This window comes from Watersipora subatra, chromosome 10, assembly GCF_963576615.1.
Source record: "Watersipora subatra chromosome 10, tzWatSuba1.1, whole genome shotgun sequence".
Lineage (NCBI taxonomy): Eukaryota > Metazoa > Bryozoa > Gymnolaemata > Cheilostomatida > Watersiporidae > Watersipora > Watersipora subatra.
Genome location: NC_088717.1, coordinates 36,667,795 through 36,682,415, shown reverse-complemented (window position 1 = coordinate 36,682,415; position 14,621 = coordinate 36,667,795). Strand labels below are relative to the sequence as shown.

General features: G+C 32.7%; 2 protein-coding genes across 2 annotated transcripts in view; one reads left to right on the top strand and one right to left on the bottom strand.

Annotated features, from left to right (window-relative positions):
• LOC137406297 (inositol 1,4,5-trisphosphate-gated calcium channel ITPR3-like) overlaps positions 1 to 14,621 on the top strand; it is a 134,780-nt gene that overhangs the window by 66,966 nt on the left and 53,193 nt on the right. The window lies entirely within an intron of this gene.
• On the bottom strand, positions 837 to 8,255 carry LOC137406298 (probable G-protein coupled receptor No18). The gene is made up of 7 exons (XM_068092850.1): positions 8,119 to 8,255; positions 5,685 to 6,144; positions 4,725 to 5,067; positions 3,778 to 3,894; positions 2,754 to 2,884; positions 2,379 to 2,590; positions 837 to 1,481 (listed from the first exon to the last, which is right to left on the bottom strand). The coding sequence occupies exons 2-7, from the start codon at positions 6,007 to 6,009 to the stop codon at positions 1,302 to 1,304; spliced, it is 1,308 nt and encodes a 435-aa protein (XP_067948951.1). The 5' UTR covers positions 6,010 to 6,144; positions 8,119 to 8,255; the 3' UTR covers positions 837 to 1,301.

Here is a 14,621-nt window from a genome sequence, read left to right as displayed (position 1 = left end):
TCACATATGACAAACACCGTTTTCTATTTCATGACACCAACATACTACACCCATCATCATATGTTTCAGTTTATAAACTTTCTGTTACTGCAAACTACAATTCACTATCCCAGCTCCTCCTCAATATTATTAGATTACCAACATTTAAAACACGTCAGCTCAACTCACTCAATAATTCCTGATTTCTGTCTTTCCATTTTTTTGCCACGTCCGTAATGAAAACCATAATTTTGTTGATGATTACCTGTGACAATAAAAGCTATACACGCATTTGATTACTAAGCCTGTCAACTGGAGCCATAGATGTATCGAAATGATAGTAAGTGCTAAGTTGATATCAAATATTTGCCTTCTGACTCCATGGACTAGTCTTTATGCATCAGAGTTGTACATGAAAAGTTTGAAGTAGCGCCAACACATGCCCTCACACATTGTTTCTGTGAACCACCCCTCCGCTATAATTCTTTCACAAAAAGACAACTACAAGGTATAAAAAATGGATGTCATCTCCATGTAGTGCAAGCTGGATGTAGTGGCCATGCAATGAAATGTAAGCTGATGAAATTTAAATTGGTCTCGAATCTCATTTGTTTTATAATTTAGACAATTGCAGCACATATTGGTTGATTCAAGTGTCTACCAGCAAATCTATTGAGTACCAGCAAGACTCATTGAGTATCAAAATGAGTTTATTCTCTAACTCAAAAGCAGAAATAGTTTCAATAGTTTATGACATGTTTTAATATGTTAACATAATTCATCACATGTTTCAATATGTTAACATACATCATAATATTGTTTCAATATGTTAACATAGTCCATAACATTGAGCAAATAATTAATACGATTTACACCTACTGTTCTGAAAGCGTAAATAAATGATGCTTTGTTTGACAAGTCACCGAGCAGACCTTAGGCACAGACTAAACACCAGCTGACTAGGAATGGACATGGAATCGAACACAATATACTCATTGATATACTTATGTCTTGAACCAGCTATTTGAAACCATCAAATTTAATGTTAGCCAAGTTTGTCTGTGACTAAAAGCATTAACACTCTGAGATCAAGACACAATGTCAGAAATGAATTTTCTGTAGCAGATTCTAAACTATTTTATGTTCCGATGAGATAACATCATATATAAAAACCTACAAGTGAAGCTGTAACTGGAAGAGCGAGGCTAAAAACTGCTGTACAGCTTGCCTATTTTCTATTTATCTCATGAAGATTGCTACAATTCTAATTCCCTTTTAATTAAATTCTTATTAGCTGCTACAATAGAGATAACATGAAAAAGTCAGTTCTTGGTGAACGTGCTAGCCCTCGGTCTATATTCTAGTCCTGAAGGCTTGTGGCAGAGTTCATACAGCTTCCCACACCAAATAGTTATAAAAGCATCTTTAAACTGTCTGTTGAAGGCGGCATAGAGTATGGGGTTACCAGCAGAGTTGATGTATCCTAACCAGATCAGAAAGCTCTGTAACAAAAACTAGTTTGTTACTTCTTACTTATAACTAGTCTAGCTGCTCAACATGAATGTTTCATCAAAACTTTAGTTAAAATGGCTTTTCACTTTTAATGATATTCTGTGATCTCTCAATCAGAAATAAAAATTGAATCAGTCAATGAGCTGTAAAATTATTATTTTACAGAGTGGTATAAAAACAGAAAAATCAAAACCTGTTTCATGGCTAATTTCGTGTTAATTTTAATAGACGCACCACTACTAATAGCTCTGGGATACCATTACTTTCACATCGAATTTCATTTGTCTGACACATTGAATTTCTCAAAGTAAAATACGCTGACATATGCACGTGTATCATTTCAGTTGATGTATTTCAGTTGAGTAGAATGAATTGATTAGCTGTCCTGTGGTTCTCATCATAATGCTCAGTCTGTGTCAAGCCGCTTCAATGTAATTAGTGTTGACGGGTGTGGCATTTCATTTGTAGCATTGCTCGCGTAAGCTTGGATCTTTAAGATGATTAGCAGCAGATAGAGAAAAGCTGTTCATCTAATTTACGAGCTGCTCGAAACTGTTTTGCTATTCCAAAGGTTTCTACCAAAAACACCTTTAAATGTTTCTCTGCAAGTAATATCAATACAATTTTTTTGTAGAAATACAATATCATGTGTCTACACAATAATTAAGCTAGAACTTGTTTAATCGAAAATGCGCTTTGCAAATGAATTTAATTTGCGCAAGGTAATTGTTGTTTGAGCATCACTAAAGTATAAATATTGAGTGAGATTTTCTGACCTGGCTGAGAGAATGTAGCCGCAGCGCTGACCCTTATTAGACCTCCAACTTTCAACTGAGCTAAACAAGATTTTCAACTTAGCATTTGTATAATATTATCTAGTTACATGCCTGAAGAGGTAGAGGTATACAGTCTGCACAGGTCTTGCTCAGAGCAGCTCTTGTCAGGTACATGATAAAGAACGGCAACCAGCATATGATGAAAAATAGCATGATAGTGAGCATAATACGAGTGGCTCTTTCTTCTCGTCCTTCCTTTTTCCTTTTCGATGCTATCCTTTTTAGCAAGGATATGTTCTTCTGGCTGCTTGGTTCCTCCGACACTAACACACACGAATCACTATGTATATTTATAGAAAGGTAGCTTCAAATTATATTTTAGAGCAAGATTAGGCCAGTGGTTTTTTGGGGCAAAATAGCAGCTAGTATAAAAACTGGTTATTAAATATACTTTAGTTACAAGCATGGTCTTTTGAATAAGCATACCTGAAAGGACAGCAGCAGGGGGTGCATTTAGTTTGTTGTCTTCAATTGTTTGAGAAATTGTTAGCTTTTCTGGGTTCTCATTCTCAGAGCGTTCAAACAGCATAGAAGCAAAACTACTCTCTTCATTTTGACTGCAATAAATTCGAGATGAAGTTGCTTTATGCGAGGTTATTTTTATTTACCTATGAAATATGTGCACAAAATTTTATTTATCCATCTGCTTCTACTAGTAAATAACTTGGTTGACTCGGTATTAAGTTCTATTTCAAAAATTAAGCTTTTTCTTTTTATATAGTGTTTTGAAAATTTAAGACTTGTTAAACACTTTATGTACATTACCAAAAGCAGCTAGTTGATCAATTTTTTTAAAAACACTTTAGCAAATTTTGAGCACAGATAAGCACAACCGGGAGCTATCATGTTTAGTAGCAGTCTAGTAAAAAGTTAATCTAAAGACAAGATGAACCACTGCTAGAATTTGCTATATAGGCTATCAGCTTATACCGTATCTCTAAAACAGGATGTACAGTTCTCTCATGTTCACCAAACAGTTTAATAATTTCAAATTTCACAGCATCAACATATGGCCCAGATTTTGACAAGAATCAAATTTTGAACAGATCTGTTTTATAAAGTCGTACAGTTAAGCGTAGCAAATGCAGTTCAGATTTCCCAGATGATATTTATAGAAAAGGCTGCATGATTCGTTGTGCTCATTATAGCATCTTCTGTATATTTACAATTGGAAGGCAAAAAATTCATAATTTTGCTATAAAGAGCAACAAAATTTTATTCTAGACCCAGACCCATAGGCCCATAGACCTACAGACTCATAGGCCCACAGACCCATAGACCCATAAACCCTTAAACCTACTCTCACTATTGCACCAATTACTAAATATCTGACCAAGTCACTAATTAGCAAAATACTAAATGTCATAGAAATATTTTTATTGTAGTATATTTATTTCTAGCAGAATGATACACTTTGACTTGTTTTCTACCATAATTAGGTAGCAGTTACCTAGTTGAGTCTTCGTGCTCCCAATCCTTAAGTTCCTGTTCAATTTTATGGCTTTCCTTGTCTTCCACCTTCATCGTCTTCATAAACTTTCCTCTCACCTTTGCTGCTTCCAATGTCCTTTTAAACGATAGTGCCTTATCATATGCACGTATTCAAAGATCAGATGACAATTAGAAAGGGAATCATGTTTTATGGGAGTGTGGGGCCATAATGTTTGGCTTACTCTTCTCTTTAATGCAACCTCACCTTCACTCATGGTTGAAGCATAGAACTTGTATAAGAAACTTTGTACGCAATTTTTATTAAGTAAGAGCTAAGAAAAGGGGTTATTTGAGAATACCATTAAATAAGAACTGACAAATCCAATCTACCACTGGCTGACAAAATCCAGCAAATCCGGCCTCAACCCATAGAAAAGGATTTACTTTTTTTAAATTACACTTTTATAAATAGACCTTTTTGTTTACTAACATGCTGGGCTCTAAGTTTTATCTTGTGTAGACAACATCTGTCATCAAACAAGCTCATAAAATTTGTGTAAACATGAAAAGCAAACAGTCAATGTAATAACAAAAATGACGCAATCTGTAGGCATCTCGGTAAATCTTAACAGCTAATAGAGATCAGCTTAAAGCTCTCTCCCAATAGACCTTTTAAACATAAACATGTTCTCAGTTCCGAGTAATAACGAATATGTTGCATGTTTTCTCCTTGACTATAAATAAGCTTTTGCAAACATCACAGTTTCATAAACACCAAGTGTAACGGCGCTTCCGGGAATGTTAACACGTGAAAAACAAAATCTTTTGCCAAGGAGGTCTTAGGAAATCAACTTTTGTGGGTACTTTTACATCTTTTAAATGAAGACAACTGAGCCATTCTTAAAATGAAAATGAAAGTGTTGTAAGTGAAAATATTACCAAGCTAGAGTTGGAGGTGTTATATACCTGCGACGAATCTCTCTGAAGATCTTGCCATACAATATGAATAAAATGAGTGCAGGCAAAAAGAAGGTCATTATCGATGAGTACAAGGCATAGTCGATGGTAACGTCTAGCGCACAGGTTGCCGGTTCAATCTCTTCTTGATAGCTGTTCTGTAGGAGACCCCCAAATCCGAAGAGAACGGGTATGATAGTGAATATTGAAGTAACCCAAACAATAGTTATATATATCACAACTCTTGGCTTACGGGCTCCAGTTCTGTACCAAAGAGGATAGAATGTGGCTGTGTACCTGTCCGTTGCTATGGTGACGAGTCCCCAGATGCTTGCCGTACAAAGGAGTACATCTAAAACATCCAACATCAGTCCTTGGTCATATTATTCCCGTGATATTTCTCATAAAAAAATCTTTTTTAACTACATAGTTGATAAAAGCTTCTTAGTCTAGTGCTTGAACAAAAACACTTGGAATAATCGTTATGACTTCTTTGATTTGCAAAATAATTGATCCCATGGCAACAACCGTTACATACATTCATCACAATCTTTTTTACCCATTAATAACTTGCATTTTTACTTAGTTTTGCTCGTAGCTGAAGCATGAGCATAACATGCTTATAACAAACCTACTTTTATTTTATAAACAGTTACACCATTAACATAGCACACCTATAACATAACCCAAATGTGAACATAACATACCTAAAACACAACCCAAACAGAAACAACATTCCTATAACATGACCTAAACAAGAACTATAGATACTTTTAATATGACTTAAACATAAAGATCACACTCCTATAACACGACCTAAACATTAACATAATATTCCCATAACATGACCTAAACAGGAGTGTAACATACCTTGACCATGATTTGAACAAGAGTGTAACGTATCTATAACATGATTTAAACAGGATCATAACATACCGATAACACAACCTAAACATGAACATAACGTACCGATAACAAGCCAGAAAAAGCATAGTCCTTGTGGAAGTGGCCAATAATTAAAAACTTCTACCATGGCCGACAATGGCAGTACTACAATTCCAAGAAGGAGATCACTACAAGCGAGATTAGCGATTAGGACATTTGACAAGCATGCCCTTAGCGCAGGTGTTCTCTTTACTGACAGTATGACTGTAACATTTCCTATGATCGTCCATGCAATTATGATTGCAAATGTTATAATAAGAACAATGTTTGCTGCCGGTCCATTTAGGCTGTAGGCAAACATGGTCTTCCTTCCCATCGTCATATTTGTTTCATTTGCACCTCCTAACATTTGGTCATTTATCAATTGCCCAGCTGTTCTTGTTGTGTAGACATAGTTGTGAGAATTGGCATCTTACATGTTCGACAATGCGACCACCTATGAGCTGTCATCGAAAGTTGGCTGTCACAGGTGCTCTCGAGTAATCTATAAAGTGTAGGAAAGAATTGTGTGGGAGCGAGATGGTATATGACTCGTATTTACAATTTGCTTGCGAACTGGTTTGCTCCCACTTGACAACTGAAATGCTATATACTAATAGCACTTGAGATACGTCTGACACAACCTGGCATTTTCTATGGGAATGCCAGAAGAAAGTGCCACTAAAAGCTCTCGTCGGCAGTCAATCCGTTAAAAGCATTGATCATTTTTAAATATTTGTATTGATTAGCTTCATCCTGGCTTCGTATGAAACTAACCATCAGAGTAATTGCCATGTAGTCAGGACAGTAAAATCACTTACAAAGGAAGTAGAGTTTAACAAAAATGTGTATCAGCTGATTGAGTTTTCGTTTCACGTTATGCAATCAAAATTGAAAGTTTGAAAAGTGCTTTTTCATTAAAAATATTGATATGGCTGGGAAAATTGGTAGTAGAGGTAGAGATAAGTGCTATAGGCAGCAATAAATGAAATAATATAGTCTAGTTTGGCAGCCATTATAAATGAACGCGCATTTTTAATTTTTTAGTTTAATGAGTGAACCAGTTGGGTGTAGAAGCATTGTTAATGTTGAAAGATGATTTAATAAAGCGTAGTTTCCTTCGAATATGGATAAATTGTAATGGCAACTGATTCTTGGTGGCTGACAACAATGTTCTAGGTTCATTTAGCTAGCAATCTTCTAAAAATAGATTATTGAGTGCTTTTTCTGCCCGTTTGCTTAGCTGCCTATGGTTGTTTAGACTAAGCAAATCAGTTATCTTTTTGAACTTGAGCCGCATCTAGATTTACCCCTAGCCTGCATGTGAGAGCCACGGAACGCGAGTTTGGAAGTAGTCTACTAAAGGGTCAAGTGCACCAAAAACTTCAATTTATGTGTGAATGTGCCCATCCCTTTTCTAAACAGTGTTAAAGCCCAGCAAATTGTATATCAGAACTTGTTAGAGGGATGAAAATGTTAGTGATTAATATACGCTTGTTTACTTTACTTTCGCATAGTTTAGTGTTTAACAAACAATGTATCTTCAAATATTTTTGTCAGTAAAGCATTGAAATAAGCAATAAAATAAAAAAACATCATTAAATGCAGTCATCAAATAACAAGTGATAGATGTCTGCTCAAACATCAAGCTAACATTTTTGATCTTGTCAAAGTAAGGCTGTAACAAAGGTTTTATCTGTATTTAGCATATTTATTCATTAAAATCAATGATCAGCATTTGCACTGCGACTGATCTAAAAATGCACTTTTTAAGGCAAATTTTAAACACATTTTTAATAATACTTTTTATATCAACAAACAGCATTTGCAATTGAATGGATTTGGAAACAATAGAATGTAACAAATTCGAAAAATTTTCTACTCATCAGAATCCTGCTAGTAGCTTATTCTGTCGTCTCACGCATAATCCTAATTATTAATCTAATTATTAAATTAATGAAATAATTATAGAATTATCTGAGATAAGTATGGCTAAGCGCAGGATTTATGTCAGGTAATTAGGCATTATTAGTAGTTTAGCAAAGCATAGGCCATGTTTGACAATGATGAAAAAGCAAACTTTATCACAAAGATGTAAAGCCCCTCTTTGATTTCTCAAAGTTTGTAAACTCATCTATTTGTTCTTCTAAGTTCCTTTAATAATGAATGTTAGATGTTTTAAAAATTTTAATGATGCGGATTATTGTTCAAAAATTAGTTATAATTAATAATTTTATATTAATATTTATTGTTTATAATTTATAAAACTAGTTATTAGTTATAGCTTGCAATTATAATAGATCTCCCTTTAAAAAACATGCATTCATTCAAAGAAGTATATTATCTAAGTGATTGCATGATTTTAGATTCGTAGATAAGCAAATATGAGAAATATTGCAATAATTTTTTTGTATTAAAATCTGTATTCACAGCTAATCGTTATACACTTCAATAATGATTAGAGAGTCTATCTACTTACATGAACAAGTTCGGCTGCTTGCACCGGGCTCTCTCTCACATTCATTTGCTCTATTGACCATCAGAATAACTGGTAACAATCTAGCCCAATAATTAATGACATTATTAGTTATTACTCGGGCAGCTGCCTGTTGTTCCATTCAGCTTCAAAGAGCCAATATCACAGTTTAACCATTAGTATGATGATTAGCTGCTGGCTTTCAAATAAGTGCGCTGATTGAAGCCGTATTTCTACTTCCATTTGCTACTTTATACTATAGTATCTGCATATTATGGTATCACTTAGATAGGTCAACAATCAGGAGTGTTAAGATTAGTTATTCGCCAGAACTCATAGACTGATTGCAGCTTCTCTCAAACAGTAATTGCAATCAAGCTGTAGAACTTAGGCTACATGATATAAATATATTCTTCCAGAAATAGGTTTATTTTAGTTTAGATCTGAGCGTTTTAATCGTGATCAGGTTTTGTTGATTTAGTCTTAAGACATCCTGGCAATCAGATCACCTCAAACATCAAAAACAATCGCAAATGATAGAAAAATATCGACACTTTTTGATAAAATCCAATTAATTTTGGTGCAAGTTCATCTTTAAAGATAAAACTAAAATATTAGAAAATTAATCTCTACTGTACTGTATATGCATTGTAATTTTTTTGTCATACTAAATTCTTATTAGGGTAACTAAAATACACAAATGACATTAATTTGCTTATTTTCTATTGTTTCTGAAAATGCAAAACATAGAATTTTCTTCTTTGTTGAAATTTGTAACTTTACTCAAAGAAAAACAAATTGCTTTCAACTTACCGTAGAATTACTCCGAGTTACCTTCTTTTAGATAAGTTGCTATTAAGATCATACTGCAATCACCTGCAATCACCAGTAGCCTCTAGCTAGCAATGAAGAGCTCTTCAACTACTCAGTAGTTATGATGAGACAGCCGATGACTGAACACACCGTATTGTTTGCAAACGCACCGATGCTTGAAATAATTCTTTCTGATTGGTCAAAAGTTTTTAATGTAGGAAAACCTACTAACTAGTTGCTTTTATTCAGAGGCTAAAATACAACTTGAATGCATGCTTTATGTTGATTTAAATCATATGTCAAAATAGACTGTGCTCCACATTCTCCCATAAGTCAAGGCTAACATATAGGGATGCATTATCTTGAAGCCAAAGAAGAAAACTGAGACTAGTTTTTATTGCTTGTAATTAAAGTTTCAATTTAAAGCTTGACCACAAAATAATAATAATAAAATAATTTTTAATATGCTTCTGCTTTTAATCTATATATAAATCTCAATTTTTGTCTTTGTCTGTACTTCCGTCTGTCCAGCTATAGCGATAAAGTTTTAAGAATGGTAAATCCACTGTGAACTGGATTTGAACTCATAATCTCCAGTTCTGCAGAAATCAATTCATTCAGTACACTACTCTGTCTAACTGGCTATATCATGGAATAAACTGGACACACACTTAAAATATATGCCAATCTTTTTTGGCTTCACATTAAATGCTGCAGCTAGCATTATGAGTAAAGCCATACCAGAAGAGAAATTCTTGAAGCCGTACCAGAAAAGTATTCATATAGCCCACAAGACAATTGCAATCAGTATAGGCCTGTAGTAGTCACTGCAGCCGGTACGGTATAAATTACACAGAAATAACACAGTACACAGAAATAAACAAAGGCCTTGATTTAAAAGTTAGAATGGTAAACGTTGATGTGGAATATGTTGATTAAAAGTAAAATTTGTGTACAAAAACTTTTTTATCACCCGTGCAACGCTGGGCATTCACCTATTCTTGCATAAAAATACCCCTGAAACACCAGGATTGCTAGTTATTGTGTTTCTAGGATCTTTGTTTTTTTTTAAGAACAGAAATGTTAGACTTGTGTAGATGTATAAACATGTAAAGTTTGCGGCTTTTTTGCGCTTGTTTCAAAAATATATTATAACAAATAAATATAAAAAAATAAAAAATAATATAAATAAAATATATGTGGGTACAAATACGTGGGCAGGGGTATGCATAGATGTATATATACTTCAAAACAATTTGTTAATTTTCCGCTGCGCAGGCTATACTAGAAAAAAATTATGAATGCCAGAGCAGTGCTATAAGATGTTATGGTACATGGTTAACAATTATCGTAGAATTAATAACAATATGTATTCTGGTATGAATAAAACCAAATACAACCTTACATTGTCTGGGCATTATATTATAATATAATATTAGAACATATTGTAATACCTTCTTAGTTAACTTTCTCAAATAAACTGTTCACGGGGATTTTGCTACAGGCGCAGTTTTAATGGCTTAAGGTGGCTTAGAGATATTTTATAACAAACTGTTTATCTTGGCATCAATTGAGCCACTCACCTCATTCATAATTTGAGACATTTTAATATACTTTGAAGAAACCTAAACAGGCTCGTTTATTGCTCTCTTACCCGATACATTTTGACGTAAAATATAAGCAAAATGTATGTAATAAAGTAATAGGTTTTTAATAAAAACAATTTTAAAGCTTATTGCTGCAGAGATAAAAGAGTCGCCAGATAGCCCTGCCATATAGAGCGTGTCTAACTGTATTACAATTATCTTCTCATCTATTGAGTAACTTGAAATCTTCCTATACTTAACTTTAACATATAACAGTTTTTGTTTTAGCATTTTATTTGAATATTATATTGAAAGTTTTGGCAAGTAAACCAGGTTGAAAATCTTTATTTTTTGCTTATTATTTGGTAAGTTTCAAGTTTTCAAATAGAAAGTTTTAAAGTAGTTCAGATATTAAGTATGAGGATATGATGAGTACAAGACGAACTTCTGCTAGCTTATCTTGTAAAAATCCAGCGTGTAAGATAATTTAATTTGAAACCCATAAAGTATGTTTAAATAAATATAATACTTGATAAATTTTTCTTATAAATGTTGAAGCTCATTTCGTTAACATGAGAATTTAATTATTGCTCTATGTAAAACCACCATATTTGATATTAAAGCAAAGACAAATTATTATTACCTACTAATCTCATGGGAGAGTGACCTGGGGAAGTAATAAAAGTGCAGATATGAAACAAATATTAAATAAAGGGAGAGCCTATAAGACTTTTATAGTCTTGGAACACACTGATTAAGTACAATACTCATCTAATCTTAACTTGTTTGCTTTTTTCTAATAAGAAATCTTGTACGTTGTACTATTGATTTTTATAGCACTGATTGGCGTAACAGAACGAACACGTGTTAGTAATTACACGCTTCTTGCTGTATAATTAAATGGTAGATAATGACTAAAGTCATTCCATCACATGCCATATAGACTTAGGAGTAAGCTTTAAATGCATGCAACATACAGCATATATATTAGGCGCATACATATAATTATCAAGTGCATGGTTAGCTGTTTTGAATATACATGACTAGTAGCCTAGAATTGCCCGTCAAATTTAGTTTGATGTTATGGATAGTTGTAAATGCACAAAGAGAGTTATTGGTGGTATACATAGCGTGTAGTTTTAAATAAAGGGCAAATACAGGAACATTTTAACTTTGACCTAAGATTGATCAGTTTTATATAGCGACGTTTTAGCATGCAACATAGAACAAAAGGAAATATTTCTTTTGAAATGCAAAGTTTCTTCTTGCATATGATGTCTGAAGTTTCTTGAATTATTGAAATTATGTAAATTGGTCTATATGAGCACGGCTTCCTTTCATATAGTTATGTTCTACTTAGCTCGAATAATATAAAATGTGTTTTAACCTTCCTTTGCCAAAGAAGAACGTATAGACATTGAGACCTTATCACTCTCAATTCAAACATGTATAGGTTAGATAAAAGATAGTTCGTATCGAAAATATTATATTATGCAACTTTAAAGTTTAAAAACTGTTTGGAAAAGCAAACACGGGGAAAAGCAAAACTGTGGAAAATAGCTATTTGAAAATGCAAACATGGTGGTGAAGTAAACATCGCAAAAAAATCCCACTGGGAAAAAAGTCAACATAAGTTTCCCCTCGGCTTTGTTAATGGTCAACCAAAGACTAACACGAGCTGTCCATTGATTGTGTTGAAGAGTGGTAATTAAACAAGGAATACACAATGATACATTTTTTTGAGTTCAGTTACTTTAACAATTAAAATAATAAATAATAGCAACACATGAATAAACAGATCAAATTTTAAAAAAATATCTCAAAAGCGTTCAATAATTTCTGTGAGGAAAAAGTAAAAATGATGAAAAGAAATGAGTGATTGAATTTTAAAATGCCAAAAATAGAAGCAAAAAACAAAACCAGATATATACCAATAGGCTACATGTATATTTACTATATATATCTTTTTTATATATATTTTGAATACATTTTTACACTATTATATATATTATATATATTTATATACATATTCGTTTTTGTTTTTTTTTGCTTTTATTTTTGGCAAATTTTAAAATTCAATCCTTCGTTTTATCTTATTTTTCTTTGTAAAATATCAATGTTAATATTTTATAATACAGCGTTTAAAGATGTGGTTGCCTCAAATTGGAGTTGATTTTAAAAGAAAGTATTTTTTTGTCTATCCATTGATATGGTGTTTGTTGTTTTAGGCGATCTCATTGTCAAGATATTTGAAGATTAACATCGGAAAAAATATTGAAAGTCTACAAAGACAAAACTGATAACAAATTGTAGCTCATGTTCTAGCCTTTTATTGGTGTTAATTTTATTAAATCAATCTTTTTGATGCAACCACATCTTTAAAATACCTTTCTCTCCTAAGAGGATGAATATTATATAGAACATTTAGAACATGTCAGTTAGACATGTAAATAAAGTATGTTAACATAACGTTTTCATAGTCTGAGTTAGACTAGCTCCATATCTTTATGATTTTTCTTCCAGTAAAGCTACTTATACCGTAATGAAAACCCCCTCTTATCTGCTTCCAACAAATTTACTTGGTTCTCCATCACAGCCTTACAATCTTCTTTCTTGTGCATCAAAACTTAAATCTATTTGTGAATATCAGCCCTTTCAAAGGCAAGCTTTTACATATTTTACAAACATCTGTCTCTCAATAATTGCTAGTGCATCGGACTCTGAAAGCTACAAGAGCTCTATTATCGCGTCAAAAGTTGTTGAACTTTTTTTAGTATTATGCCAGACAATGTTAATGAAACATTGATTGTCAGAGGAGAATAATCATTGAGTGAACACAACTAGCTATTATTAAGAGTTGAGAGACATTGCCCATTAACTGATACAAGCTAATGAAAGCTGTAAAAGGAGGCTGTAAAAGGACAGCCATGTTGTATGTAATTTTACAATCGAGGTCATTCAACACAGTTATTTCTTCTGAAACATGGCGGTGTGGTTGCTTACTCTTTTCATAACAACAATTCCATTTGCATTCTTTTTAACATGTAATGGTTTTGGAAAGTTTTGTTTTCATACTTTTGAAATATTAAATGCAAGTTGTTCGTACTCATATGTTATTCGTCGTAATTAGTCAAACGTAAAGTGGCTAATAAAAATGACTATTTTTATAACAGCAAAAATTAAGCTTTTATCTTTTTGTATATAAGAGTCTCAATATTAAATAAAATATAAAATGTAGCAGAAAAACTGTCATAATTTTATTTGTACACGTAGCACAAAACGAGCATCCGAACCAGTTAGTTATCATTGTAAACAGTCATAAATGTACATGCATACTTATACACTTGTGAGCAGTTTTTATACAGCAAACAAAAAAGAGCTAATTGAATATTCTTATTGACAACCCCTATACTCTGTATATAAACTTGGAATACTTGAATATAGTCAAACCTCTGTTTGTGATCACCCCAGCATACAGATTTTTAGACATTATGCAAAGATTTATCTAATATTTGCCTAAAAATATGGAGTCTTTTCCAATATATGACATTCAAAATTTTTTGAAGCATTTGTAAGTAGAAATGGGCTTGTAGAGAATAAAACTAAAATGTAAAGTTGCTAAAATCTGTATAATTCAAGTTATCCCTAGTTTAAGCTAGAGTGCTCTACACAACTCATGATCAACTCTAAGTATTACTAATTCTACCTCTCCGTTCATGTATCTCTACTGTAAAGCTGCAATAAAAACAATTTTTTACTAATTATTGCTCTTTTAATTTTGTCTTCCATGTAGCTTTAAATTTTTTTACATAATTTTATACAACAAACTTGTTTTTAAGTTAAATATAATTACTTAAAGTATTTATTATTGTGTTCTGTGTTCCAAAACATATTAAATAGAACGCTATGTAATCTCATAGAAAAATTTTTTCCAATATACGAAGCAAATTTCAATACAATTTCATGTTGTATGTCAAGGTTTGTCTGTACAATAATTTAACCTCTCATTTCTTACTTACAAAAATACTAAACCAAATAGTTCATGAATTTATCGCAAAACCTTGCCAAAACCTCGGCATTTGTCTTTTCAATTTATGACATTGTTGT

Bases quoted from the DNA above. Each gene is read 5' to 3' on its own strand.
- LOC137406298 (XM_068092850.1), bottom strand. From the start codon at position 6,009: ATGTTAGGAGGTGCAAATGAAACAAATATGACGATGGGAAGGAAGACC. The intron at 2,885-3,777 runs GTAACTGCTACC...AATTTATTGCAG, and splicing joins GAGCACGAAGACTCAACTAG to TCAAAATGAAGAGAGTAGTT. The intron at 1,482-2,378 runs GCATGTAACTAG...TTTTTGTTACAG, and splicing joins GTATACCTCTACCTCTTCAG to AGCTTTCTGATCTGGTTAGG.